This window comes from Polypterus senegalus, chromosome 7 (genome assembly GCF_016835505.1).
Source record: "Polypterus senegalus isolate Bchr_013 chromosome 7, ASM1683550v1, whole genome shotgun sequence".
In the NCBI taxonomy this organism is placed as follows: domain Eukaryota; kingdom Metazoa; phylum Chordata; class Cladistia; order Polypteriformes; family Polypteridae; genus Polypterus; species Polypterus senegalus.
The window spans coordinates 17,812,773-17,837,383 of record NC_053160.1 but is presented as its reverse complement, the minus strand read 5'-3'; the positions used below and the strand labels follow the sequence as shown (position 1 = coordinate 17,837,383).

Sequence of the window (24,611 nt, the reverse complement as noted above, 5' to 3'; positions counted from 1 at the left end):
CGCACAAATGAAAGAAGTTTTTGTTTTCCTTCTGCAAAGAACCATAGACGCATGGAATAAGTTAACAAGTGGTGTGGTGATCAGTAGGACTTCTCGGACCTACAGATCTCGTCTTGATGTTATTTTGGACAACCAGTGTGATTAGGAAGGACGAGGTTGTTGGGCTGAATGGCCTGTTCTCGTCACAATTGTTCTAATCTTCATGTGTAGTTTGAACCTTCTCTGTATGTTCGGTCGTCTGCTACTTTCCAAAGAACGGAATGAGAGGGTGTGTGCGCACACGTGTGTAGTGGTATTATGCCCGGTGCCTAATGCATTGCTCCCCATTACGCTGTAGTTAATTAGGAGGTTTGACCTTTGACACGCACACTCCACCTCAACCGGTAGGCTCGACTAGACGATTTTCACACATAGCTTGTTTTTCCTTCAGCAGTAAACTCCAGTTACAAAAATCAAATACCATCACAGCCCTTTCAACTTCCTGATTTCATGTGCAAATTCTAAGATATGAAGAAAACAAATAGCAGCATAAAAAGACAAATCACGTACCGCTCTGATCAAATGGGTGCGTTAACACGATGTCCCGATTCTTAATCACCGTTCACGAACAGTTCAAACATCAGGTTCAACACATCTGCTCTGAGAAAGAAACAAACTGGGAAAAAAGGTTTGTTGCCTTGTGCCATGAAATGTAGAATTACTGTGGATACCCGTAGCATTTTATTCCCTGCTTCTGTAAATGCAGATGTTTGAGAGATGTGCTGTGGCGTTTTATTGCTTCAGCGCATTTGTGACCAAAAAGCCAGTGCATTCACGAATTGATGACGGATCTGCAAAGATCACTAAAACAATCAAGTTAGGGAATAAAATCACAGACATGACGGGATGGGAGGGTAGAATTGACGTATCTTGAAAGTAGGCCTAAGAATTGTATATTTTAAAGTGTTGTGCATATCCATTTTGTCGAGTGGTTTTCTTTTTTTTAATATGTATCCTGTATTTTTGCCACCTTTTAATTTTTTTTTTTTACTCTTTCCCTTTAGGAAACTAGAAATAAAAAAGTGTTTCTACTTTCATAATCTAGACTTATAAGATTCATGACAGTAGGGTTATGGGAGCCGAATGTTGGGTTATTGTGTGATGAGGATTTTCTGGTGTATCCTAAGGGGAAAGTCGCCATTTCCAGAGGTATTTTACCTAAAATGAGATGCTGAACCCCCTCTGTTACATTTCAGGGCAGCAGAGGAAGCACTTGCAGCGGATGTTGATGAAACTAACCCGGGCACTGAGTGGGAACGCGTTGCCCGACTTTGTGACTTCAACCCCAAGTCTAGCAAGCAGGCCAAAGATGTGTCTCGCATGCGTTCGGTCCTTATTTCACTCAAGCAGTCTCCTCTGGTCCACTGAGAAGATAACGCACGAGAAACCAACCCTACGTCGCAATACTTTAAAACTCAGAGAACCTTGTGGATGAAGAAAATTCCCTTATAGTAATGTTTAAAAAAAATATATATCTCCCTTTGTTAATTTGGACCAAACCATATTGTGCATTTCATGTTTAGCTGACTGGTGTTTGTGAAATTGTAATTGATAGTGTGAAATTCTATGCATTTTCTTTAATTTTTAAAACTTGAAATATAAAAAGTATATCACTTGAAATAAAATGAAGAATGACTGCCTACACGCCTGCATTCTAACTGTGAAGTTTTTCCTTTAACGTTTTAACGAGAGTCATGTATAGAAGTGGTCCCAAACCACTGGGCCACGGACAGGTAACGGGCCACATAGAAAAAAATAAAAACTTTTAATTTCCATTTTATTGACTACCAGAGTCTGCAGGGTGTTTTATTTTGAAAAACGACCAGATTATTATGTACATTGACAGCCACTGCTGGTAAGGAAGTTGTCGGGTTTGGATGTGCGTGCTGATCGATTTGTTTTTTGGGTTGGGGGCTGCGGTGGGTGACACCTCAACACCACACTGGAACTCTGGAGTGCCAATCCTGCCACCAGCCCCGAAGCTTTCCCTGTAAGTTGGAGGACCTGCTTACAGGGCTGGATGCAGATTAACGTGGTGTACAATAAACGTTTGGTGGCTTTCAATAACTGTGACCACTCGTCATTCACCATAGTGGAGAAGTCGTCTGTAGCAAAGTCTCACCAAAATGCAACGAGTGAAGGTAATTGAATATACATCGACATCATAGACCAGAACCGCCGGTGTTTGATGGCAATGTCGTGGAGAATTGGCGTGTGTTTGAACAAGAATATATTTTCATAGCAACTGCACATTCAGGCAAAGACACCAGCACACGAGCATATAAACTTCTCAGTACGATGGGCCCTGTTGATATAATGTTTAATTCTTGACTGCGTTTGGAAAAAAAAATATTTAAGCAAACTTGTTCATGTATTTTGAAATAAGGAAGAAAGCTAAAGAGGGAGGATGTAGAACAGTAACTATGTTCTGTTGTTTATGTACCTTGACAGACACAGTAGTTAAGAAAAGTAGGAGAGGTGGCATTACGTAAGGTTTGGATGTGCATGCAGATTGATTTGTTTGTGGTGTACAATAAACTGCTGAGAACTCCCAATAATTGTAACCACTCGTAATTCAACGATCTCCGCATCACTTCCGTTTGTGCCTCTTTCCCGCACTTATCTCTGTCACAGTTTTGATGCCCGATGCTTCAAAAGCTACCCCAAAAGATTCTAAGACTGGCTACAAAAGAAGATTACGGGTTTATCACAAAAGGTGATTCACATGCTCCAAGCCCGGTCTGTATAATATGTGGCCAATATGTGCTAAGATCTGCCCAACGAGGCCATGAAGCCTTCAAAACTGCTTTGCCACATGGAGAGCAAGCACCCTGCATTAAAGGAGAAGCTGCTTCAGTACATATGTGCAATGGCCAGTCCGTGGAAAATGATTTTACATGAAACTAGTCTGTGATGCAAAAAAGGTTGGAGACCACTGCTGTACAGGGTCCGGTAGCCACGTGTGACCACTCAATTGGTATATGAAGCACTGGGTTAAGTGTACTCTCCTAGGGGGATACTACTGAAATATCCTTGAATTGATCACGTTTCTGTCAGGTCCATTCAGACCTTTTTATCTACCCCTCTAGAGGCTACAGTTATTAAGAACCAGTGGTACACCATTAAAATTGGGAAGAGAAACCTCACTGCTAAAAATACACGTCTGCCGAGAGCACTAAGTGGTGCATTTGGTGCCCAAAGCCCTTTTTTTATTTTTTTGCACATTTGGCTTTGTTGTAGTCTTGTCCTAAACTCCTTGAGGGCTGAATATTTTTCTCTCTAGCCAGTATTAATGCACAGCAGAGCAGGTGCTGGCTACCAGAGCTAGAGGCGGATCTGGTGGGAGTGTGAAGTGAATACGCAGAGCAGAATACTCCGTAGACGTTTTGCATGTTATTGCTGAATCAGACTGACTTATCATGGTCCGAGTTTGATCCAAGTGACCTGGAGATCGAAAACGAAAGTGACGTAACAGCATCAGCTGATCGTATGCAGCCGGCAGCCATGTAAAGACCCAACTATACAGTGGTGTGAAAAACTATTTGCCCCCTTCCTGATTTCTTATTCTTTTGCATGTTTGTCACACAAAATGTTTCTGATCATCAAACACATTTAACCATTAGTCAAATATAACACAAGTAAACACAAAATGCAGTTTTTAAATGATGGTTTTTATTATTTAGGGAGAAAAAAAAAATCCAAACCTACATGGCCCTGTGTGTAAAAGTAATTGCCCCCTTGTTTAAAAAATCACCTAACTGTGGTGTATCACACCTGAGTTCAATTTCCGTAGCCACCCCAGTCCTGATTACTGCCACACCTGTTTCAATCAAGAAATCACTTCAATAGGAGCTGCCTGACACAAAGAAGTAGACCAAAAGCACCTCAAAAGCTAGACATCATGCCAAGATCCAAAGAAATTCAGGAACAAATGAGAACAGAAGTAATTGAGATCTATCTGTCTGGTAAATGATATAAAGCCATTTCTAAAACTTTGGGACTCCAGCGAACCACAGTGAGAGCCATTATCCACAAATGGCAAAAACATGGAACAGTGGTGAACCTTCCCAGGAGTGGCCGGCTGACCAAAATTACCCCAAGAGTGCAGAGACGACTCATCCGAGAGGTCACAAAAGACCCCAGGACAACATCTAAAGAACTGCAGGCCTCACTTGCCTCAATTAAGGTCAGTGTTCACGACTCCGCCATAAGAAAGAGACTGGGCAAAAACGGCCTGCATGGCAGATTTCCAAGACGCAAACCACTGTTAAGCAAAAACATTAGGGCTCGTCTCAATTTTGCTAAGAAACATCTCAATGATTGCCAAGACTTTTGGGAAAATACCTTGTGGACTGATGAGACAAAAGTTGAACTTTTTGGAAGGCAAATGTCCCGTTACATCTGGCGTAAAAGGAACACAGCATTTCAGAAAAGAACATCATACCAACAGTAAAATATGGTGGTGGTAGTGTGATGGTCTGGGGTTGTTTTGCTGCTTCAGGACCTGGAAGGCTTGCTGTGATAGATGGAACCATGAATTCTACTGTCTACCAAAAAATCCTGAAGGAGAATGTCCGGCCATCTGTTCGTCAACTCAAGCTGAAGCGATCTTGGGTGCTGCAACAGGACAATGACCCAAAACACACCAGCAAATCCACCTCTGAATGGCTGAAGAAAAACAAAATGAAGACTTTGGAGTGGCCTAGTCAAAGTCCTGACCTGAATCCAATTGAGATGCTATGGCATGACCTTAAAAAGGCGGTTCATGCTAGAAAACCCTCAAATAAAGCTGAATTACAACAAATCTGCAAAGATGAGTGGGCCAAAATTCCTCCAGAGCGCTGTAAAAGACTCGTTGCAACTTATCGCAAACGCTTGATTGCAGTTATTGCTGCTAAGGGTGGCCCAACCAGTTATTAGGTTCAGGGGGCAATTACTTTTTCACACAGGGCCATGTAGGTTTGGATGTTTTTTTCTCCCTAAATAATAAAAACCATCATTTAAAAACTGCATTTTGTGTTTACTTGTTGTTATATTTGACTAATGGTTAAATGTGTTTGATGATCAGAAACATTTTGTGTGACAAACATGCAAAAGAATAAGAAATCAGGAAGGGGGCAAATAGTTTTTCACACCACTGTATGTCTTTATAGGCCAACAACTGCCTAAAAAGAATAGCACTCAGTTTGACAAAGCGAAAACAAGATAAAAAAAAACTGAAATCTCACATTGACACAAGTATTCAGACTCTTTACTCCATACTCTTGGCGAAAGTCAGCTGAATATAATAAGCAGCAGTTTCACATTGGAAGTGACATTATTACCTCATGTCTGTTCTACATGAATCACATAAACCCCCTAACCTTATGTTACCCTAATCTCACTTCCGCCAAAAAGCTGCGGTCAAGAACTGTGATGATGCAATACCAATAATAATAATACATTTTACTTATGTAGTACCTTTCCCATGCTCAAGGCATTTAATGTATGGCTCTGAAGTTGGATATTATTGGCTTAACGTTATTTCATCCAGTACAAGGCGACATAATACTGTCCCGGGGGTTCATTGGGCTTAAAAATGTAACGTGGATGATTACATGTCTCCCCGAGTGCAACTGGTAGTTAACCGTACTTGCACAGAATTCCGAGCCCAAGTCACACTCAGGGTTAACGCCAAGGAGGTTGAAATGCAACAATAAAAATACTGATGTTGAAAGGTATCCTATATATAAACGTCTACACGTGGAAGTGTGTGTCTGTCTGTCTGGCCCGGAAGTGCAAGGCTACGGCATAAAGCTCAAAGAGCCGGCAAGGCGGCCCCAAGTTAAAGAGTCGGAAGAAGAATGAAGTGCAAGGCTACAGCATGAAGCTGAAAGAAAGCGACTCTGTCGCCAAAGTGAAACCGCCGACGAAAGACAAACGAGAGAGAAACTTGCTTAGCCGCAGAGAGAAGAGGGGGACAAGCACGTCTGCAAAACGAAACGGCCAACTCTGCATTTCAATTTTTTTTCCCCCAACAACTTCGATAGTTTCTAGGAGCCTGGGCTTTTTACAGCACGGGCTTACACAGCTAGTTATCTAATAATGGCATGATGAAGAATGCTGTTGCATTATACAAGCTCTTATGTCCCAGATTCAGTTCAGTCGGTTGGATCTAAAAAGAAACACTAAAAAGGATTTTTTTACACAGTATGTTACTTACCTCATGTGGGTTGTATTGAGGGCCAATAAAAATTTGAAATCTTATGTTTTCCTGGAGAACACAGGTCACAAAACTTCACCAAACCAACTGGGTGCCTACGGCGAGCAATTCAGGGTAACAGCAAATAATATCAAACGTTAATGAAAACAATTTGCATTAAATGCCTCACGTCAAGTGACCCAGTTGTATGCTCACAGCGTCCTAAACACGTGAATGAGGTGAGACGATAGCCTTCCATTCAAATTCTCATCTCTGTGTCTGAAAGTATTCCTCTTCGGTTCACAAAAGCATATCGCAAAGTGGTTTGTTTAACAGTATTTTAGAAAAAAAAGTGAGCATATGACTGGAAAATATTGGACAATGAAGACCAAAAAATTGAGGTGCTGCCATTATCTGCTTGATTTTACATTTATGAACTTCATTCTTCATTTGCAGATTTGGGTGGAAGTTGTGAGACATTAAGACCAAAACAAAGCCAAACCCTGGAAAAAGACTCTTCTCTTTGGCTAAGCCAGACTGTTATAAAGCGGCTAATGACGCCTAACCCTATAAAAGAACCAAAGATTTCCTTAAACACATTAACACCTACATGACATTTTCAATTTTACTTTGAATGGACAGACTTGTACTCCATCATTTATTTACACTTTTTCCAATTACAAGCAATAAATAGACATGGTAAGGTCAAAAAAAAAAAAAAATTAATTAAAAAACATCTACAATATAAAAAAAGAATTAAAAGTGTTTAGGTCCCATAAAAGGAAAACATTAGCACGATTCCTTCTTTTATTAACCAGCCTTAACCAAATGCATCAGCAACACAGAAAAAACAATTTGTGATGGAGTGAACCCGTGACCCTATTTAATACTTTCTTCTACGCATTTCATAAAAACGAATGTTGCATAATAAAAGATTCTAAGAAGTCCGGCTAATTTGGCCACAAGTGGTCTTCTTTGTGTGATGAAGTCTACCCGACATCCCTGCAACAGCAATTGGTGTAGCTGATCGAATCCCATGAAATCGAAGCCCACATATCCCCTTCTGTTTTACAGAGGAAACCCGGGGAACCCGCTCTTCTGTTTCTGTGTGGAGACCCGCTGTGACGTTTACTGACTAACTACCTGAGTTATCTCCCTCATCACCTCAAAATGTGTCTCTACACATTCAGCATCTAGCTTGTTGTCACAGAAGAGCATAGGGCTATGGGGTTTCTTGTTAGGATGGCAGAAAGGACTTCTTTAAACAAAGAGTTGCAAGAGTCTGGAAGAAACTACCCAGCCACGTAGTTGAAGAAGAAACTCTGACAACCTTTAAGGTGGACCTGGATGAGATATTGGGATCATCTCAGCTATTAGCTAAACAAACAAACCTGATGGACTGAAGGGCTTCCTCTCTGTCAATGTTATCTTCTTCTACAGTGTCCGCCATAATGTTTGGGATAAAGACACATTTCTCCTTTATTTATCCTTGTGCTACACAGTTTCAATTTTATAATCAAACAATTCATTACTGATTGAATTTCACAGTCTCAGGTTACTTTTATACATTTTGGTTTCATCATGTAGAAATATCAGCACTTTCTATACAGGACCACCTCATTTCAGGATGCCATAATGTCTGGGAGATTGAACACACCTGTCATCGGTGCAAGTATGAGAGAGCTTCCACCATCTAGTTTTTCATCACCTTTGGGGTCGTCTGTTGTCATTTTTCATCATGAAGGACAGACTTGCGTCAATGAAGGTCAAAGAAGCCATTATGAGGCCGAAAAACAAGCATAAAACACGGAGATACATCAGCCAACCTTAGGATGATCGAAGTCAACTGTGTGAAACATCATTATAAAGAAAGGGTGAAGTGGTGAGCTTCGTAATTGCAAATGCACTGGTGGGCCAAGGAAGTCCTCCACTGCTGATGACAGAAGAATTCTCACCCATAATGAAGAAAAATCTCCAAACGTTTGTCTGACAGATCAGAAACAGTTTTCAGGAGGCCGGGGTGGACACGCCAATGATTACCATCCACAGAAGATTTCATAAACAGAAACACAAGCAGTACACTGAAAGATGAAAGCCCCTAGTTAGCTACAGAAACAGGATGACCAAATTACAGCTGCCGAAGAATTACTTGAAAAAGTCTACTGAATTCTTAAAAAAAGATCTTGTGGACAGATCACGCCAAGATGAACGTGTGTCATTAGAGTGATGGAAAGAAGAAAGTGTGGACGTGAAAAGGAACTGCCCAAGATCCAAAGACCACCTCATCTGTTAAAACATGGTGGTGGGAATGTTGTGTTCGGGTATATATGGCAGCCTCAGGTACACACTTACCTTCATATATTTGGAGCTCCTGATGGCATATCAGAATGAAGTCATCTGCTCAAGTCCAAGCAAATGCCACCAAGTTCATTCAACAACGGGACAACGATCCCAACCATACTGCTAAGGCAACAAAGTTAAAACCTGGAAAAATGCATGAATGACCAAGGCAGTCACTCGGTCTAAATCCAACTGAGCATGCTTTCCATTTATTCTGAAATGAAAATGTAAAGGGACGAGCCCCCCACAGTAAGCTGAAATAGAGGCCTGGCAGAGCATCACTGGAGAGGATACTCGGCCCCTGGGGGTGTTTATGAATCACACATTTCAAGCAGTCATTGCATGCAAGGCACAAGCAACGAAATATTAAACACGAGTGCTGCTATATAAACACCATTACTGTGTTCCAGACATGAAATGGGGATGAGGGGGTGGGCAACACATAAAAAGTGCCGTCATATCTACATGGTAAAACCAAAATGTATCAAAAATACCCTTTAATAAAATCTTAGAATGTATTCTCTTAACACGGGTGAACTGTCAATTTACAAACTTAAAACTGTGGAGCCCAGGGACAAATCAACAAAATAAGATGTGCCTTTGTCTCAAACATTAGGGGCAGTGCACATTACAGCGTTCTCCATTTTCTTTTTAAAAAATAACGTCTTAAGAAAACAACGTTGACATTCATAAGAGCCCACCCACCGACTTAACAAACACAAACTACTAAGTACCTGCCTTAGTACCTCAAATTAAAACAAAAAAAAGTTTCAGGTTTGACAGCCAAGGGTCAGTTGCCTCCTTCAGTGTATCCTCCGCGTTGCGTAGTCCAACACCATGCTGGCAGCTCCCAGGAGAGCCGGCTCCTTCAAAAAGGAGGAAGCCACAGTGACTTCTTGTGCGGAGCTCAGGGCCCGCTGGCTGATCACATGCTTGACACTTTCTTCATAATGAGAGGCTAGCACTCCAGAGAGGATCACCAAAGAGGGGTTCACCATATGAAGAATGTTCACGATTCCTACACCAAGAGCCACTCCAGCTAAAAGAGAAAACAGCAAAACAAATGGTCAGATGGTGAAGAATTAAAGCACAATTAACTAGTCCTAATATTGTGATCATTATTAAAGATAATAGAAAATAACTGCCATGTTTCTGATTTTCTTCATGTTATTAAATCAACTTTAAAATAACAATTTGAAAGCACATTTTCATTTATTCAACACTCGACCATTTCAGCTACTTCAGCCAACACAGACACAGGGTCACTTGCGTTACATTTTTCTGTAACCTTAAAACTCCAAGACTTCGCTTTGTCCCATGTGATTCACTGACCGCCAGGCTCCTGCCTGCCACACTCAATCGGTGTCCTGTGCTGCAAAAAAATCTTTTAAGTTTTGGACTAAACTGAAAGCTTTACTGCTGATGTGTTTGCTTTATATTGAAATACATCACTTAAGCTGAGAATTTCAATTAAACTCATTCTTTCAGTTACAAAAGGTAGAAACTAAAGCATTTCTTTTCTGACACTTCTCTAGCTGTGGCAACACTGAGTTTTGAGGAGCTCTGCTGTATCTGCATTGTAGAAATACAGTTTGAACCCTTTAGAATTTTCTATATTTCTGCATAAATATGACCGAAAACATCAGCAGATTTTCACTCAAGTCCTAAAAGTAGATAAAGAGAAACCAGTTAAACAAATGAGACAAAATTTTTATACTTGGTCATTTATTTATTAAGGAAAATGATCGAATATTACATATTTGTGAGTGGCAAAAGTACGTGAACCTTTGCTTTCAGTATCTGGTGTGACCCCCCAATAACTGCAACTAAACGTTTCCGGTAACTTTTGATCACTCCTGCACACCGGCTTGGAGGAATTTTAGCCCATTCCTCCGTACAGAACAGCTTCAACTCTGGGATCTTGATGGGTTTCCTCACATTAACTGCTCACTTCTGGTCCTTACACAATATTTCGATTGCATTAAGGTCAGGACTTTGACTTGGCCATTCCAAAACATTAACTTTATTCTTCTTTAACCATTCTTTGGTAGAACGACTTGTGTGCTTAGGGTCGTTGTCTTGCTGCATGACCCACCTTCTCTTGAGATTCAGTTCATAGACAGATGTCCTGACATTTTCCTTTAGAATTCTCTGATATAATTCAGAATTCATTGTTCCATCAATGAAGGCAAGCTGTCCTGGCACAGATGCAGCAAAACAGGCCCAAACCATGATACTACCACCACCATGTTTCACAGATGGGATAAGGTTCTTATGCTGGAATGCAGTGTTTTCCTTTCTCGAAACATAATGCTTTTCATTTAAACCAAAAAGTTCTATTTTGGTCTCATCCGTCCACAAAACATTCCTCCAACAGCCTTCTGGTTTGTCCACGTGATCTTTAGCAAACTGCAGACGAGCAGCAATGTTTTTTTGGAGAGCAGTGGCTTTCTCCTTGCAGCCCTACCATGCACACCATTGTTGTTCAGTGTTCTCCTGATGGTGGACTTATGAACATGAACATTAGCCAATGTGAGAGAGGCCTTCAGTTGCTTAGAAGTTACCCTGGGGTTCTTTGTGACCTCGCCGACTATTACACGTCTTGCTCTTGGAGTGATCTTTGTTGGTCGACCACTCCTGGTCTTGAATTTTCTCCATTTGTACACAATCTGTCTGACTGTGGATTGGTGGAGTCCAAACTCTTCAGAGATGGTTTTGTAACGTTTTCCAGCCTGATGAGCTTTAACAACTCTTTTTGTGAGGTCCTCAGAAATCTCCTTTGTTCGTGCCATGATACACTTCAACAAACACGTGTTGTGAAGAGCAGACTTTGATAGATCCTGTTCTTTAAATAACACAGGGTGCCCACTCACACCTGATTGTCACCCCATTGATTGAAAACACCCGACTCGAATTTCACCTTCAAACTAACTGCTAATCCTAGAGGTTCACATACTATTGCCGCTCACAAATATGTAATATTCGATCATTTTCCTCAATAAATAAATGACCAAGTATAATATTTTTGTCTCATTTGTTTAACTGGTTTCTCTTTATCTACTTTTAGGACTTGAGTGAAAATCTGATGATGTTTTAGGTCATATTTATGCAGAAATTAAAAAATTCTAAAGGGTTCACACAAATGTATGCATCAAGGTTAAAAAAAAAAATACAAAAGCAAACTCCAGAATAGTGAATTTCAAAAAGAATGAATGAAGTTGGTTATGAGCTATGAACATAAGGGTATCATCTTTAAACTTTGAAAGTCACAAGGAAATCCATCATCACTGTATTTGTCACAGGAATACTTTCACAAACCACTTATCTTTAATATGTGATACAACATATCACAAATAAATAAAGGACCATTTTTTCTGGGGAAACTGTGTGTCACAAATGAAATACATTTAAGAGAAGCTGTCAGCTGATGCGCTTACTGTGACTAATTCTCTTGGAATGTGGCACCATCTAGTGGTTAAAAGCTATACAACAGCTTGTCAAGAGGAAATAGCATGCTTTAAGTGACATTCTTGAGGAATCCCGTGTTGTGAGCATAATGGCAGCTTAGTGCTTTATTTGGTCACGTTTTAAAACAGGCCACACCGTTCTGAATTGGAAGTAGTACATTTTAGCACATTGTGGTCAAACGTAAAGCCTAAAATGTCATCACTATCTGTGTGAGTGATGGAAGCCTGTCAAGCTAGAGTACAAGACTCAATACATGTGAAATATCAAATACAATTCTTAAATGAAAACCTGTGCCTGTGTCATAAGTGTATACTATTGAAGAAATAGAAACACAAAGTATACTGAAGAAAATGTGGTCTTCCTTCTCAAAAGAAACAGTGTTGGCTGTGGAGTAGTGTATTATGTTATGTGTCATATAAAGTTTGTAGTTCTGAGTAAAAGTTACTAGAAAACCTGACAGCTGTATCAAGAGTGAAGAATTAGAAGCATTGCATTATAGTATAGTTTTCATTTTCAGAAGTCGTAATAGTTTCTAATTTCTGTCCATCTACAACAGGGGTCCTCAATCACGGTCCTGGAGGGCAGCAGGTTTTTTCTCCAACCCAATTGCTTAATAAGAAGCAGTTATTGCTCAAGTAACACTTCTGCTTCACTTTAGTTGTCTCACTCATTAAGACTTTGAACCCTTATTGCTTATTTTAGTCTTAAACAGCCGTATTCTTGGTTTTTAGCAATAAGATGCAAATGACAAAAGACACCAGCATTTCTCCTTTTAGCTTGTTACCATTTACATCTGTGTGTAATCATTCACTATTGGGTTAAATTAAACTAGCCAAGCCGCGGCGTACCATACGGCGCATAATCAGTCCGATTTTTTAATGATTTTTAAGCACATGGAGAAAATTAACATTTGAAAAAATCGGTAATGTAATAAATCAGCAAGAAAAGCAACATTGTAACAATGCACAGAACGAACCAACACACAATCGTCCGTGACTGAAAACTGGCAGACCGCCATCGCTCATGTGCCCACCTCCAGCTCGTCACTTGAGTCGTTGTCGTCTTTGCACAGTCCACATGCACCTGTGACTCACGTAAACTTTCCGTGTTCCTGCAGGAGCATCTAAGAAGACGCACGTTTGTCGCGGATGCGAATTGCTGTATGTAGCGTGTAAAACAGTTTGCTATAGTGCACGCGGTCGTGCATCGTAACCGAAAACTCGGTTTTTAAAGACTGCTTACTTCACTGTGTTTTAACCTCAGTTGTAAAGGATTGTTATAAGAATCCCATGAGATACCCCTCGCAAACCGTTTTCCACGCTGCATATGCCGATTCACCTCCGCGAGAAACATGCCTCTATGAACAGTCAACGTGGCTCGGAGGTGCCAGGAGTTGGTGGGCGTGTCTCCTTCCTGCATGCGCCATAGGTCAGAGAAAATTAAAGGAGGAGGGAAACTTACAATTGACCCCCTTAAATACTCTTTCTCATTATAGAATTCACCTGTGTATGTAGGTCAGGGGTCACTGAGCTTACCAAGCCAATTTGAGTTCCAATAATTAGTTCTAAAAGTTTTGAATTCAATAAAATGACAACGGTGCTCAAATTTATGCACCTGCCTGATTTTGTTTGAACAATTATTGCACACTTTCTGTAAATCCAATAAACTTCATTTCACTTCTCAAATATCACTGTGTGTGTCTCCTGTATGATATATTTAACTGACATTTTTTATCGTAACAACCAACGATTTATACAGGAAAATAATGACTATTGACAAGGTTGCCCAAACTTTTGCATCCCACTGTACTTGGAAGGAAATTGAAGAGGAAAAAGTGAAGGACTGAGAATTACTCATTCATTTTGGCCTTCCAATCATTTGGATGATATCCTTAGAAAGGGAAAGAAAATCCAGGATATAAGAATTACCTGACATAGCAGAGTTAAAACACTAACAAGCCATGAAATTAAATTATTGGCAAGAATTGCTTTCTAATTAACACTAGAATTACCAGAGCCTACGAAAAAACTCGTAATTCCGTCCCACCTTAAACTGCTTCTTAAATCCCTTCACACCTCTCCGCCAGCGTCCTTTGTTCTCTAAATGTGCTGATAAAGAGAAGCTCGGAGCAGCCGGCTATTCCATCCCCCCACCAATTTAGAACGTGCACGAACTTCTCTCAGCTCATGCCTTGATTGAGTATCTGGGAGTGAAGTGGAGTTTTAGAGTGGAAATAATAGATCGTTGTTTGGAACACACGCATTTCATGTCTGTTCCGTTTCTACAGTAATCTGTGTCAACACATTGTTAAAACAGAAACGTTTTTTATATTCTAGTAGTAGATGACAAAATGTAGGCATAAACTATATAATGTATGAAGCCTGAAGTCCAAATAGCAAAGAAACATTTTCACAAGAATAACACAATTGCACTTTTATTCAAACATATAACTGCAGAAAGAAAAAGCCGCCTTAACATGCGACATTGACACCAGTTTACTATAACTGACTCCGTGGTTCAATAGATACAGCCCCGCTTGGGAATCAAGGGTCACGGGTTCGATCCTGCGCCCTCCCTTTTGAGAAGTAAACTGTTCTTAGTCTTACTGTTTTAGAATAAAACATACATTTGATTTCAGTCTGTAACAGCCGTGCAATTTATGATCTTTGTAAAGGTTAGCTTTTTTTTTTATTCACTTTTCATTCTCTCAGTCGCGTTCAGAATCAATCCATACAACCCCATCTGACACGGCTGTTTTCACTAAAGACGCGCTATAGCTCTGCAGTGTACCACGATGCATACTAACGCCCCGGTTCTGACACACAAACGCTGGCGAAGCTGCCTTCTTCGTATCTCACCGTCACTTGCTTTTCTTTTTATTCAGTTTTATTGAGTGTTCCTGCCAGTCCCCGCATGTTGCTGTATGCTTTTCTTTTGCACCCAGGACATGCAGAAGAAAGAATGGTAAAGACCAACTTCGGCGCTATATGCAATCATCAGACACTCCCCATCTGCCCGTGTCGCTCAAACACAGGAACATATATTGGTGTAAAAGTATAACAAAAGTGCACTTTTATTCAAGTGCACTTTTTCCATCGCCTTTTCCTGTAAGAAGCAGTGTACACACTTCTCTCTATGCTGTGGTTTCTATTACACACCTGAAAGAAAGACAATATATGTGAAAATATAATCGCACTAATGCAATATTATTTGAAAACGAACAGCGCAAGATCGGGTGTGAATTTATGCAGGAACTGGAAATTCTCTGATGCGGGACCTTCCCCCAGGGAAGAAAGTACAGTGTCAGGTGCTCATTCAGTGTAATAGAAACCATAGCACAGAGAGGTGTGTACACGGCAACAAGTACACGTGTCGTAAATGTAGGAAGGACGGTCCTTGGGTGTGTGGGAACTGTTAATATTTGAATGTGATGATTTTATATAGCACGGAATGAAAATCTTCACTTCTTAGCATTGCACCATGCAAGATGTCGTATCAATCGCCTACTGTATCTTGCTTTCTTTTTTCTTCGGTTATACAGGTAGTTTTGAATAAAAGTGCACTTGTTTTGTTTGCGAAATGAAGTGTCTGCGTGCACTTTTCGTGGCATTACACGTGTATTTTTTGAGCATGCCCGTTTGAGCAGTATAAAAGTATTGAAAAGTATAACAAAACAACGGGCAGATGGGAGTGTCTGATGATTGCATATAGCGCCGAACTTACTGCTCTTTACTATTCTCTCCTCTGGAGTACAAAAGAAACAGAATACAGACGCGCTATAGCTCTGTGCTGTACCACGATGCATACTAACGCCCCACCGGTTCTGACACACAGGCGCTGGCGAAGCTGCCTTCTTCGTATCTCACCGTCACTTGATTTTCTTTTTATTCAGTTTTATTGAGTGTTCCTGCCAGTCCCCGCATGTTGCTGTATGCTGGATATGTTCATATGTATTGTCTCTTTCTTTCAGGTGTGTAATAGAAACCACAGCATAGAGAGAAGTGTGTACACTGCTTCTTACAGGAAAAGGCGATGGAAAAAGTGCACTTGAATAAAAGTGCACTTTTGTTATACTTTTACACCAATATATGTTCCTGTGTTTGAACGACACGGGCAGATGGGGAGTGTCTGATGATTGCATATAGCGCCGGTTGGTCTTTACCATTCTTTCTTCTGCATGTCCTGGGTGCAAAAGAAAAGCATACAGCAACATGCGGGACTGGCAGGAACACTCAATAAAACTGAAAAGCAAGTGACGGTGAGATACGAAGAAGGCAGCTTCGCCAGCGTTTGTGTGTCAGAACCGGGGGCGTTAGTATGCATCGTGGTACACTGCAGAGCTATAGCGCGTCTTTAGTGAAAACAGCCGTGTCAGATGGGGTTGTATGGATTGATTCTGAACGCGACTGAGAGAGTGAAAAGTGAATAAAAAAAAAGCTAACCTTTACAAAGATCATAAATTGCACCGGCTGTTAAAGACTGAAATCAAATGTATGTTTTATTCTAAAACAGTAAGACTAAGAACAGTTTACTTCTCAAAAGGGAGGGCGCAGGATCGAACCCGTGACCCTTGATTCCAAGCGGGGCTGTATCTATTGAACCACAGAGTCAGTTATAGTAAACTGGTGTCAATGTCGCATGTTAAGGCGGCTTTTTCTTTCTGCAGTTATATGTTTGAATAAAAGTGCAATTGTGTTATTCTTGTGAAAATGTTTCTTTGCTATTTGGACTTCAGGCTTCATACATTATATAGTTTATGCCTACATTTTGTCATCTACTACTAGAATATAAAAAAGTTTCTGTTTTAACAATGTGTTGACACAGATTACTGTAGAAACGGAACACACATGAAATGCGTGTGTTCCAAACAACGATCTATTATTTCCACTCTAAAACTCCACTTCACTCCCAGATACTCAATCAAGGCATGAGCTGAGAGAAGTTCGTGCACGTTCTAAATTGGTGGGGGGATGGAATAGCTGGCTGCTCTTTATCAGCACATTTAGAAGACAAAGGGCGCTGGCGGAGAGGTGTGAAGGGATTTAAGAAGCAGTTTAAGGTGGGACGGAATTACGAGTTTTTTCGTAGGCTCTGGTAATTCTAGTGTTAAGCAACCAGGTTAGAACAAAAACCTGCAGCCACTGCAGCCCTCCAGGACTGTAATTGAAGACCCCTGACAGTCGGTACTTATTTTCCAGACAAGACTGTTTGTTTTTTTTTTTTACTTTCATTACATTTATTTGTATTGAAGGTTAGTACAGACTTCTTATCATGTTTACACCTCTGGCTCTTGTCTTTTGCTGCTATTATTTAATGATCTGTGTACACTTGGTGTTCTCCACAGGTTTTGTTTTTTCTGATAAAAACTGTACCCGTCTGTTGATCATCTGTCTCTGGAGTAAACTGTTTTAGTGGTCCATGGCAGAATGCTAGTTTCTAAATAATAACAGTGCTGCACAGGCTCCATGGGTAGAAGCAGTCATGAGGCCCTGGGAGTTTAGTGGGGAGACTGGGCTAATTGGACATGATGCACTACGCAGGTTGTAATAAAGTTGCCTGCACCCATGGAGGATATAAGAGACTAAGCAGGAAAGAAAGAGAATGAAGTTGGAAGCCAATGCAGTTTGAGGGCAGCGAAATGGTCGGGGAAGCCCCATGGAGGAGCATGTGAGACGTACTTCTATGGCAGACTGGACTGCCCCTGTAGACAAGTAGGAGCAATTGAGATTCCTAGGGGCCCTGCCAACACCAATGAGGATCATGAAGGGATGAGCGAGTCAAGCTCAGTGTGTCCTAACAGAAAGGTGGCCAGGACATGAATCATTGAGGTGCAGCTGTCGCTAGATTCTCGCTCCTGCTGATTATACGTGGGAGATGACTGAGTGGAGTGAGAGGAGAGGAAGAGGTCATTGAAAAAAGAGACGGAGCACCGGGAAGAGCATTTTACCCTTGACTTTAATGGATTAATTATAATCATTGTTTATTCGATTTTACCTTCTTCACGAATGCTCTGGGCTTTTATTGGACTCTTATTTATTTATTTATTGAAACCTTACATTGCACTTTATGTACTGTTTGTGACATTCTGTTAATAAAAACACGAAGAAAGTTTTGCACCACATCTTATTGTTTTGTGTCCTTATTCATCCTAGTCCATCTCACTCTATGACTATCTATGTCATGGGTTCAAAGAGGAATATGCCAACTGAGGGCAACCCGGGCATCACACTCTCATGTTTATTCAATGACACAGCCAAGGTTAGGTTGATGAAATATTTTGTGAGTGAAGGATCTATTACAGTATGAAGCAGTCTAATTTGAAATGTGAACAGATTTATGCCTGGTAGAAAGGAAGAACATGCATTTGGTTTTACAAAAAACAGAAAACATTAGTTTACCTTGGGATTAATAAAGTATCTATCTATCTATCTATCTATCTATCTATCTATCTATCTATCTATCTAACCATTTGGTGAAAACACGTTTACTATTACATGGTTGAAAGAAGCTGGAGACCAGACTGCAGTACTGCACACAAAAAACAAACCATCCTTTTCTGTCACAGGCAATGCTGGCACACTTTCTTATCAGATCAATTTAAACCAATTAATAAATACACCCTAATTGATTGATATTGCTCCTGATTCCATTGTTTGACTTTTATTAAAGAAATTAGAGGATCTTGAAAAGATTTTTCAAACAGGATTATACTATTTTTACCAACAGAGTGGTCAAATTTTTAATTTATTTTTAGGATTATTATTGCCTCGGGACGGCACGGTGGCATAGTGGGTAGCGCTGCTGCCTCGTAGTTAGGAGACCCCGGTTTGTATGTTCTCCCCGTGTCTGCGTGGGTATCATCCGGGTGCTCTGGTTTCCTCCCACAGCCCAAAGACATGCAGGTTAGGTTCATTGGCGATCCTAAATTGTCCCTAGTGTGTGTGCCCTGCCCAGGGTTTGTTTCCTGCCTTGCGCCCTGTGGTGGCTGGGATTGGCTCCAGCAGACCCCCATGACCCTGTAGTTAGGATATAGCGGGTTGGATAATGGATGGATGGATTGCCTCAGATTAGAGTGGCCTCACCTATAAACTTAAAATTAACAATGAATCAGTCTGTCCCATTACAGAAATGATAAGTACACCAAGGCTTTATAAAGGAGCTCAAGCAATAACTAAAAACAACGAGTACTAATTTATGCAGAACAAGAACAAGGACAGATAATGAATGGAATAAATGAATCTTCAGCTCTGTGTAGAAGAAAGATGTAATTAGTATTGTTTTAAAAAAATATATAAAACTGAAGATCCTCAAGTAAGAACTGGATTGAATTGGGACATCCTTAATTATAGTTTTCTTTCTGGTACTGACATAAAATGCAGCATTAAGTTAGTCTTGTGCTGTTAATGTGGGGAAAATGCTGCAGAGTTGTGTTACCTCTGGGACATTAAAGTTTTCTCTTTAAATATCTCGGTAACTGTTGTCGCTCTTTTCAACCAGTTTATTTATCAGAGGCACAACTGTTGCAGTTAATTTGATGTCTTAGTTTTGATCTCAGTTTGAACAGAAGGTATACCACAGCTCCTTGTCCAAGTAATGCACATATGCATTACTTTTTATACACAATTTTTTTACACTTCATATTTATTTTGTAAGGGTATTTCAATTTATTATTTAATTCAAATTATATCAATTATCTCAAAAAGCATAGCTCTTGATAGAATTGGTTTACAAAGTTTTCTTTTTGTTGTGTAAAAAAGTACTGATTTTATCACAAATTGCATACAACATATTAAAAAAAACACTAAAATACTCACTCAAAAAGGATCAATGTTCTTGACAGACCTACCTGTTCTTAAAATGCTGTCTGCTTTCGAGTTACCCATTTGAGCAGCTTGAATGAGATGAATAGCAGTGACAGGCTCATCGTTCTTTACTGACATGCCTTCAACCAGAAGTTGATCCTCTGTGGGAAAATTGGAAAGTGTTCACATTTAAACCTTCACAACACGATTTCCAAATCTCCAGAAGCTCGGTGATGAAAAAGAGAAAACTGCTCTGATCATTTGACTGTTATACCTGAATTTGCACATTAAGAAATGTACTTCTTTTCTTAGAATAAGTTATTTGGAACACAATAAAGCTCGTCCATAAAACACTAGTATTTTTAAAGATTAAATTCAGAAATTCACAAACTGTACATAGCTGGATATTAAATGGCAGGCAAAATAAAGTACTGCTGATCAAAATAATTGCAAATGTTATCTTTCAATTACCCTGTTCTGGTATTTGGTTTCCCAAATTATATGACCATCATGAGTGAATACTAGAAAATGGTAGCTGAACAGTGAAAGAGAGTTCAGATATGCTTTGTGTGCCATTTTAGAATAGTACAGTAGAATAAAAATCATTTAGAATGTCCATCTCTAATATTATACTTTTAATTCTTGAGGTTCTTTCATTAGGTAACTCGCTGCTCTTTTATTTTACTATAAGGTTATGCATACCTTGGTAAAAGAGTTAAGAGGCCCTGGCTTTTCATGTACTTTTATGCACGAGTTATTTTTCATTTCCCCAATTCTTCTCTTAAAACAAGCATCATCTCTCTTGACAATACATATACATATATATATATATATATATATATATATATATATATATATATATATATATATATATATATATATATATATATATATATGTTTGGATAAAAACCCTTTACCTTTGTAAAAAGGACAGGTTTTGAATGAATAAGTACATTTAAAAAAGTAAAACAGTGATTCACAAGCAATTCAAACAGCATCTTATAGATCAAAGTTTGCTGTAATTAACTAATAAAATGTCTCTCCATTATAAAAAAAAATCTTGCAAGGTTGGAAGGAGAGGAAACGTGATTTTTTTTCACAGAGACACTTTCATATCCCGTGAGATGAGCACTTGTGCCAAGAGATTTAACTATGCCCAGGGACAGAAATAAAACAAAGAGTAGATGACAAAGTATAACATTGTAAAGAATTCAAAAACGTTGGCGCGATACACATGCAGAGCAGGTTAGAGACAATGGAAGTACGAAAATATGAAAGTCTCAAAAAAAGAATAGCAAAGATCGCATTTGGCCAAACAAACAGAAATTATTACTCAGTGAAATAACAGAACAGTGAAAAGAGATTGAATATATTGTTCTGATTTAAACTTTAAGTTGGAGACTTGTAGATCATCTAATTCGTGTTGCCATCAGGGAAAAAAAAAAATAGTGTTTCTTCCCAATGAAGAGGCATATCTGCGAGAACTAAAAGACTTGTTGTTTGGTGAAAGTGAAATCCCGCAACAGAAATCAATTCTCATTTGTGTGAATGCTATTGTCAAGACACATTTCTTGGTGAGTGAAGTGAGCAGGGTGCAAAGCCCCCTAGTAATTAAGTAATAAAATGTATTACTGATGAAATTAAGACAATAGGTTTGCAATGAAACATTACTGAAAATAAACTACACAGAAATAGATCCTGTTCAATACAACTACTTTTAAAATCTCTTTTTACTTGAAAACCAATAGGAGATGCATTAGCGCTGTGCAGTTAGGACAATCTCTCTATCAAATGCTAAAGTACATGTGCTTGTTTGAATGTATGAATGTACAGTAGACCCCCACGAAGTCGAGGTTCAGAGTTTGCGGCCTCAGTCATTCGCAGATTTTTCCTTAGAACTTAATCTAATAATTGTTAGCGGAAACCGCAAATATCCTCTGCAGTTTTTATGGCTTTTTTCGTGCCAATACTGTACTGTAGAGAGAACAGGAAGCAACTGTATAGGAAAACGCGGCTTGGGATGGTGAAAGTAGCCAATAGAATTAGCAGTCCCTGCAGTGGCTCTGATTGGTTTTCTGCTGAGGGTGCTGGGGCTGTTGGGGTCAAAGGATGTCAGCGCAGCTTTTAAAAAGGGGGCCGGTGACCAAAAGCAAAAAAAAAAGTTTTTGTAATTTGTGTTTCAAGTTCATGTCTGTCTGCCTTCTGTTGGGTTACCTGTACTTAATCATTTCGTGGTTGGGATCTGGATTGTCTGCCGTCTGCCTGTGTACATGAGGACTGTAAGTGGATTCATGGCCATCCTGCAAAGAAAGGAGCGCTCCTGAACCCATCCACCCGTCTTCACCATTTCAGGAACTAGCGGTAGGACTATCTTTACATTTCCATTCAACATGCGAATCTCTGGACTATCTATTTTCATCATTACATTTCATCCATTGCCATTTTTCATGAACGTTTTTCATGATTTACTGTGTGTGTTTTGTTTGCGCTTTGTTGTATTTAATGTGTAATCGCCAAAAGGGGAATGGGGTGGTATCATTGTTTTCATTTATTTCTTTTGTTTTCATTACATTCTTTATTTGCTGTTTGATTACCGGTTTGCTTTGTTTTCGTCTCTGTTTGTTAGTGCGTGCGGGTCAGGCCAAGGCTGGGTGCGTCCCTGGAATCTCCACCATAAAAATAAATAAATCGCCCTCTTCTTGACGGTGTAAATCTTAGTGGCACCGGACTTCTACAGCGTTATTCATTTCTCCTTGCTGCTGATTGACTGTGATGCATCTCCAGCTGAGTGTTCTTATGTTTTCCGTTTTGTTCGTCTTAACCCTTAAATCGCCACAACAGACTATAGTCATTTCCCAGTGCCATTTGCAAGCACGCAGGAGCTGATCAGTCAGTGACGCACATTCGTTGAGCAGCCAGCTCATGACCACTGCCATCCCCTTGTGAGCAGGGGGGATGAATGCACCCCTAGAAGAGACGGATGCTCCTCAAAAAACCCTTCTTAAAAAACGCTGATAGACTACTGTCACATTGCTCCCTTACTTGCTGGGCTTACTTGTGGCTGCTCTGTCGCGTGATATGCTTCTCACGCGACGCTACGCTTACTTAAAAGCCTGAACAGAACCTTTCCTTTTTGGCTGATTGCTTTGTTTCTCTCTCCTCCCCCAGACACCCTCTGCTCCTGTTTGGGTCCCGCTCTCGTTGTGCTCCCCTATGACGTTTGTCTATTCTTTAATAGAGGACTAACTGCATACTGAGCTCGTTTTGAATTCTGAAAGAGTCATGTTTGTTTGAAGTGTTTGAATAAAGTCCCTGTCTCTACAATCTCCTGTGTTTCTGTGCAGTTCTGTGACCCAAGCGTGACACCCTGCAGTCTCACTGTCCCTGGGATTGAGCCCCTGCACTATACTCGCCTGCAAGCATCAGCACTTACCTCTGTGTGCTTGCGTGCAGCCATTTACTGAGTTTCATCCATGACGTCAGTACATATACTTTGTATATATTGTTCCAGTAGTTTTTTTTAAATAGTTTTTACAGTTCATTAGCAGTGTGTAAAATGATCAGTGATGCAGTAATTGTGATGCTCTTTGCATAAAAAAAAATGTGTTCCATTAAAAATTCACTTTTTCTTTGTGAATTGTGACGTTTTACTTACAAAGTGCAGCAAAAAAGTACTTGGCATCCAAGGATGCATTAACCCCCAAGTATGTGGCAGCTTAGGGGTTAAAGCCCCAAGATGCCATCAAAACGCCCTGCAACTTCTAAGGTTTCTGGCAATGAAAATGCGCTTGCATGAATTACAGTACATATAGCGGTAACATCGGTATTTTACATTCTAGCACTGCGGGAGACATAGCAGTACAGTACTGTACAGTATACGGGTTTACCTTTACATTCTTTATTTTTATGTAATGTATTAAGCTGAGTTTGAAATTAAAGTGTTTTGGGGGCATATTTATGGTTTAAACTATGAAAATAGGCATTTTTTTAACCACATTCAAAATTCGCGGGTGCTCTAGGAACGTAACCCCCACGAATTTTGGGGGTGTACTGTACTATGCACCTAAACACAATTAACTATTTTATTAAATAACATTTAATGAGCAACTAAAATTACATTAAAACACAAACACATTTATTATTTAGACTGAATTGGGACACAATAATAAAATAAAACATCACCATCATGTAGCTTCTTGGCCTCTCTCTGCAGTGCCATTCCTGATGAATAAGCTTCAATGCAGCCTTGGCTCCCACACATGCACTCTGGGCCATCAACTGACACCATTATGTGTCCCAACTCTGCTGCACAGAAACCGCTGCCATGAATCAGTTCATTGTTGTGAACAATTCCACCTCCAATACCTAGAAAATAGAATGCAAAACGTTAACTCAAAAGAATAGCATGAATAGAACATTATTAGGATATTTCTTTAGAAATCTAAAACCATTTTACTATATGTTTATTTTAAATCCATTAGCAGCCAAAAGAAAGAAGAAGAAGAAGTCGTCTCCAGGTGTAACTATATTTGAAGAAATATACAGCCCTTTTAAGTATGAGTCGATTACACTCAAGATGTTTGTACGGCTAAGCACTCTAAATAAATAACAGACTAATGCTATTATGGTTTACCTCTCAAAATACACACACTGTAAATACACAAAATCTCAACTGAAATTTCTTTTATACCTTACACAATCTCTAGGTGAAACAGTCCTACGGGCAGGAGTTGCACTCTTTAAGGTAGTTGTTAAGAGATCTAAATCATGCATGTCCTGTA

The 24,611-nt window shown here is 39.8% G+C and overlaps 2 protein-coding genes across 8 annotated transcripts in view; one reads left to right on the top strand and one right to left on the bottom strand.

Moving 5' to 3' along the window:
- clta (clathrin, light chain A) overlaps nt 1-1,826 on the top strand; it is a 76,977-nt gene extending 75,151 nt beyond the window's left edge. For all 3 annotated transcript variants that reach the window (XM_039758270.1, XM_039758271.1, XM_039758272.1), the window contains one exon: nt 1,236-1,826. In XM_039758270.1, coding sequence (XP_039614204.1) covers nt 1,236-1,407 — 172 coding nt within the window. In that variant the 3' untranslated portion in view covers nt 1,408-1,826. The remainder of the gene's footprint in view (nt 1-1,235) is intronic.
- Nucleotides 1,827-6,843: 5,017 nt separating this feature from the next.
- gne (glucosamine (UDP-N-acetyl)-2-epimerase/N-acetylmannosamine kinase) overlaps nt 6,844-24,611 on the bottom strand; it is a 95,148-nt gene continuing 77,380 nt past the window's right edge. For all 5 annotated transcript variants that reach the window (XM_039758266.1, XM_039758267.1, XM_039758268.1 and 2 more), the window contains 3 exons: nt 24,013-24,195; nt 19,875-19,991; nt 6,844-9,599 (listed from right to left, as the gene is read on the bottom strand). In XM_039758266.1, coding sequence (XP_039614200.1) covers nt 9,364-9,599; nt 19,875-19,991; nt 24,013-24,195 — 536 coding nt within the window. In that variant the 3' untranslated portion in view covers nt 6,844-9,363. The remainder of the gene's footprint in view (nt 9,600-19,874; nt 19,992-24,012; nt 24,196-24,611) is intronic.